The sequence below is a fragment of the Nothobranchius furzeri genome, chromosome 1 (genome assembly GCF_043380555.1).
Source record: "Nothobranchius furzeri strain GRZ-AD chromosome 1, NfurGRZ-RIMD1, whole genome shotgun sequence".
Classification (NCBI taxonomy): Eukaryota; Metazoa; Chordata; class Actinopteri; order Cyprinodontiformes; family Nothobranchiidae; genus Nothobranchius; species Nothobranchius furzeri.
The window spans coordinates 98636659-98642590 of NC_091741.1; the positions used below are offsets into that span (position 1 = coordinate 98636659).

A 5932-nucleotide genomic window follows, 5' to 3' on the forward strand; every position below is an offset into this window, starting at 1 on the left:
TATATGTGTATATAGTATCTATTTTAGTATCTCATAACTGAACAGGTTTAGGCAGAAGCAAAAGCTTATAGAATTGCCTAACCTACTTACAAATTATTTTTCTGTTTCCCTCAATGTGCCAATAACCAAAAAGAAAAAACACAATCCCATCCACCAACATCAAATTAATACTCTTCAAAAATATTTTTACTGATAAATATTTTAAAAACTGAAAGTGAAGTTGCTAATTTAAATTCTATTTTAGCCTCATTCCAAAATTTTACTCCCATTCCAGAGATACATCTCCTTTTTATACCCTTTTTAGCTGTTTGTACAACAAACATACATACAAATTCTAATTCAATTCAAATTCAAAAATACTTTATGAATCCCAGAGGGAAATTAGAGTTTCAGTACAGACAATTCTCAAATCAGACATACATACATATGTCACGATCTGCTCCTACCTCCCTCTGACTCCTACTCTTCCCCTTGTTAACCTGCCCATTTGTTCCTGATTGTTCCCCGTGTATTTATACCTCCCGTCTTCAAGTGTCCCTCGTCGGATCATTGTTGTGTCTTGTTGTTTCTGCTGCATCCTCTGCCATTAAATCCATTTTTTACGTTATCTGAGCCCGCATTCCTGCCTCCTGGTCAGCTCCACCACACATGGTCCGCCGCCACCCACACCACAGTGTGACAACAAGCACACATGTGATAAGAATTTGTGACTGTGGTCATTCACAACCCGAGTCACCCTACCGTTATAGATCAAGAGGGTTTATATGAGGATAGAGTCAAGGGGAGAGGGACAAAAGGCACTTCAGAGTTACCCTTGTTGTGAACCTAAATTAGGCTCTGCCAATTATGTAGCGTTATGGTTTAGGCTCTTTTATGAAAGAGGAGCCATTCTACATATTAATTTGTGATGTTAATTTTATTAAATTAATAACCAAATTGTATAGTTTTAAGAAGACTCAAAGGTTGTTTTCATCAATAAACTGACGATAATATCCGTGTGTCTGTGTTTCAGTTCAATGAAGAAACAAGTTTGACAATTAAAAGTTTTAATTCTTCAAATTAAACCAGTGATTTTGAAATGACAATCATATGAAACAACAATCAACAATGGCAACTTTGTTGAACAATCTTTAACAGTTGATATTGTAAACTTGCTCAAATAGACCTTGTGGTGAATGTGTGAAGATTGAACATGAAGTTAGATGAAGGCATGTGGGTGTGCGTTTGATTTTGCTTCAGGAAGAAACAGGTGTCTGAGTGAAGTGATGGTTTGGATAAACTTAGGTCTCATCCAAAAAACTGCTTTAGACGTTATCTGCCGTGGACTGCCTCACCTAAAGTCGGACCCTCTTTTAGATCCAGGACGCCAGAGGATGGTGATGTTCATCCAGGTGACACCAGCGGCTGGCAGAGGAGACGGAGATGTCCGCGGCCCGGTCCAGAGATGCCCGCGGTACACGTTGATGGAAAAACATTTGCAGATGCGCTTTCTTAAGTTTAACTCACTCAGAAAATCAAAAGACTCGGTATGAGTCTGCGTTAGAAGTTGCGATTCAGCTATTCTGTCTGGCTGACAGGGGGAGAAATGAGCCGATCGGCTCTGTCCCCCCTTTGGTTTCTTCAGGTCCTCTCTCTTTCGTTGTCCAACACGAACTGAATCATAAGACTGAAACTTACCAAAAGCCTTTCTCTTCTCAAAGCAAAACGTGTGCGTCAGCAAATGTGTTTTGGAGTTTACTGTGAGAATCTGTGTGTGGGTGTGTTTGAGTGTGTGTGTGCGTGAAGGTCGTTAACAAACATCCTCAAACATTACTTAATTAAGTATGGATTCATTAATCCATTATAATTACCCAAAGCATAATAATCATTCATTTGATTAAAACACATTTATAATGAGCAAAATGAGAATGATTAATCTTTATCATTAAAATAGAGAAAAGGAAGTTTACTACTTGTTATGACTACATTTCCTGGGAACACATCTTCTGGTACTGCAGGTGTTCAGATGTTATGGTTTCCAGCAGACTCTTGCAGACTTCATGTCTGCAAAGGTCTCAATCTGTGGGTGAAAGTTCTCAGCGAACCATCTCTTGACCCAGCTGAGTCCAACACCACCTATGTGACAGAAAACCCATATTTCCTCACGTTACACCCTCAACAGAGAGGGTAGCTTTGCTTTGCAAAGAAAAAAAAAGAAAAAAAAAAGAAAAAGAAACACCTCTTAAATCATATTTACTTTCACTCTATTAAAAAAAACATTTGTATATTTTCTGGCAGAAACATTAATTTTGCTCTAAACATAAATTGCATTATTTTATAATAATTTAGATCTTCTATTTTCATAATCTGTGATTTTAAAAACAACGGATCAGTATGAGCATAATAATTGCTCTTGTTTATAACTCGAATAGTTTTCTTTTGTATAGTTTTTATTTCATTTATATGTGTTTTAAAAGTTGAACCCCATATTTCTATACAATATGACATGTAAGGTTGTATTAGTGAGCAGTATATTAAACGTAAGGCCTTATAGTTTAGCCTGTCTTTCACTTTATATAATAGACCCAAAGATTTTGCAATTTTTCCTTTTATATAATTTAAATGATGTTGCCAGGATAAATTAGAGTCAATCACAACGCCTAGAAATTTTATTTTTTTATGTTCAGTGATAATTTATTTACATCAAACCAAGATTTGAGGACATGTAACTCTTTTTCGGCCTTCTTTAAAAGTTCTTTTACATCTTTACCTGAACAAACTAACTAATTGTGTCAGATTTATGTTTGTAAGTTCTGTTCCATCTGACTGGTGTTCTACTGATTGTTGTTGCCTGTAAATTACTGGTTAATCCTTCAGGTTTGAGTTGAACTCAAGTCTAACAACACTTCTGAAAAGAAAAGCATAACATTAATATTTGGTCTCTTGGTAAAATCTGAGTCATCTGTTTAAAGGCACTCATGTGAAGACGTAGCTGCAGGGTTTGAACGTTCACCCAAGCTCTGGACAGGAAAGGAAGAAAGTCATTTCCCAGTTACTTTAGTCTTTCTCACATTTGTTTTGTTTTATTTTCACTTCTCCATAAAAAAGACTTTATTTTCTCCTGAGCAACATCTGATAATAATCTCATCTGATTATTGTTCTGCCCTGTGTGCTGTCATCATTCAGACAAGTTTCTGATGATGTCATCCTGAGTTCTTCTGACCAAAGCAAACGTACAAGCCCCTTGCTTCCTTGTACAGAAAAAGGGCGGGAAGTCAACACTCGGAAAGAACACAGCTGATTAAAACAAAAGATTTCTCGTTACCTGAGAGAACAAAAATGTTTGAATAGGCTCCACACACCAGAATGTTGTAACAATAGATACATCACTGCACGGATTCTCCTCTTCGATTCTGTCTTACTGGAAATATGTGACATGACTCCAGCTGGCATAAGAGCGGGCGTTTCCAGAGGATGCCGGCGAGTATAAAATCTGAGCCTCGTGTGTTTGAGTCCAGACTCAGAACACGAGAAAAGACTGAGCAGACAGGTACGGACAGAACCAGCTGTTTTCTGCTGTCACTGCAGCCTAGAAGAACAGTTTAGATTTGCACCTGAAAATACTCATTTCTATAGTTTTATCATGTTTTCTTTTTAAAAGGAACAACAGTTTTTATTTTGTGCATGTGTTATAATTAAATGACAGGAAAGATTTAAAACAATTTAGTGACTTTTCCGTTACAATTAAATTCAGGGAGGTAGTGAGTGTTTTATTGGTCTTTTCTCAAAAACCAGTTGGGAAAATTGGACATGGCAGGATTTATTGTTACATTTATGAGATAAAGACTGAATGAATGTTTCCAAAACTAATCTTTTCTTTGTCTGATTAGTTATCTAAACAGTTCAGAGGCTTCAGCAGTGAGACGCTCTAACAAAGATGGCTGAACTCCAGCAGAGCTACAACCAGCAGGGTTTCCTGTCTCCTCTGTCCGTGCTGAATGAGATGGAGCTGAGGGAAGCCAGAGACGCCTTTGCTAAGCTGGAGGATGAATTTGGTGAGGAGGATGTACAAATCAGACATGCTGCAAAGAATTCCACATGCTGCAAATATTCAGGATTTATTTAGTACATTTTGTTCTGTCTGATCCATTTGTCCCAAACTGATTTTCTAACAAAACTGTCTATGCAGGTAAAGAGTACACTCAGTACAGCCTCCACAACGTTCACCTCCAGTATCCCTGGGTGATGAGCCTGACCAAACATCCCCGTATCCTGCAAGTGATCCAAGCTGTCCTGGGCCCAGACGTCCTCCTGCTGGACTCTCGTTTCATCTGTAAATACCCGATTCTCAAACCAGCCAAAATCCTGGAGAATGAAGGAAGTCCGACCAAGTCTGATGGGGAGAACGGTCTTCCTTACGTCGCCTGGCATCAGGATATGAGGTCCCGGTGACTCCAGTGAAAAAATAAATGTAAAAAGTGTCTGCAATGATTCTCAGTGTAAGCCTTTGGTTTTACAGGTATTGGGGAATTGCTGGTGGTCCGGTCCTCTCTGTGTGGCTCGCTCTTGATGACTCACAGAAGGAAAACGGAGCCCTTCAGGTTATTCCAGGTACTTCGTCTGACGCTATAGCTGAACCCACAGTCCTAGTTAGCGCTTTGTCTCATGATCAGCTTTTTCACTGTAGGAAGCCACTGCTCTGGCATGCTACCCCATCGCCAAGCCACCCGCTCTGGAAACATGCTGTCGGTCAACCAGGAGATCCCAGAGGAGCTGGTTCAGGTGGAGGAGACTGTGTTCTGTCCTCTGAAAGCTGGACAGATGTCTGTGAGTTGTTGTTGCTGTAATCTAAAATAGTTCTAAAGACAATTACAACTTGATTCGTGACTTTTTTCCCACAGATTCATGATGGATTTCTTGTCCATGCAAGTGATCCCAACACGTCCCGGAGGAGGCGCTGTGGCTTTGTGATCCGTTATGTTCCCACCTGTGCAAACCCCATTCAGGTGAGACTAATCTCTTCAGGGTGTTTTAGAACGTCTGACCTTCTTTATATGATCATGTTTCTGATTGGTTCTGCTGCTAGGATCCTGATCGACCCAGGAAGTTTCATGCAACAATGTTGGCTTGTGGAGAAGACCAGTTCAATCATTTCTCCAACAAAAGCTCATGAAGGATCAACCATGTGGCTGGCAGCAGTCGTTCATCAAAGTCTTTTCTGTGTTTATCACCATCTCATTGATTTATGTTACTAACTATGATGATGAACTGAATTGTCTCTGAAACATATAAACAACCCTGCTGTTTTATATGGTTGAAAAAGTAGCTTTGTTACAAACATAAAAGCACTTTCTTACATTTATAGTGGATCTTGTTTCATAACGTAAATAAGCCGTGAACATGCTTAGATGTGGAAAGTAAAATGTAACGTTTTCCAGGGGATTAGGAGGCATTACATTCATTTGTTCAAGTAAATTATAATTTCTTTGTTAACCTCTGTATTTATTCATGACTGCTGGTGTTTTACCATGAGCACACAGAGCCTAGTGAAACACATACTTTATAATAGATGATCTCAGTGACATTTAAAAGCTGTTTAATGTACTTAAAATAGTATTTGTTTCTGTATCTGTCTTTAATTCAATAAAAAATACATGTATGTATAAAAAAGTACTCATTATGTCATGAAAAGCCAACAACTGAAACTAAATAAAATTTAAAAAGTCTTCATTTGAAATGGACTGAACTTACCTGTTTTTGAAGGTATATCTAAACTTTACAGAAAGTTAAATCAATTTTAAAAAATTCATTTTATTATTATTTTTTACTTATTGTATAATTTTTTATTATTACTTTTTAAATGTGACCTAATTTTAACTGAAAATAAAAGCTGTTTTATATGTGGTGGCATACACTTCCAGGATAACACAGAGCTGACACAGAGACATGGGCA

The 5932-nt window shown here is 38.1% G+C and overlaps 1 protein-coding gene across 1 annotated transcript; it reads left to right on the plus strand.

Annotated features, from left to right (window-relative positions):
• The first annotated feature begins 3876 nt into the window (after positions 1 to 3876).
• On the plus strand, positions 3877 to 5457 carry LOC129160714 (L-threonyl-[L-threonyl-carrier protein] 4-chlorinase-like). The gene is made up of 6 exons (XM_070552475.1): positions 3877 to 4034; positions 4169 to 4421; positions 4499 to 4590; positions 4667 to 4806; positions 4881 to 4985; positions 5066 to 5457. The coding sequence occupies exons 1-6, from the start codon at positions 3917 to 3919 to the stop codon at positions 5150 to 5152; spliced, it is 795 nt and encodes a 264-aa protein (XP_070408576.1). The 5' UTR covers positions 3877 to 3916; the 3' UTR covers positions 5153 to 5457.
• The last annotated feature ends 475 nt before the right edge of the window (positions 5458 to 5932 follow it).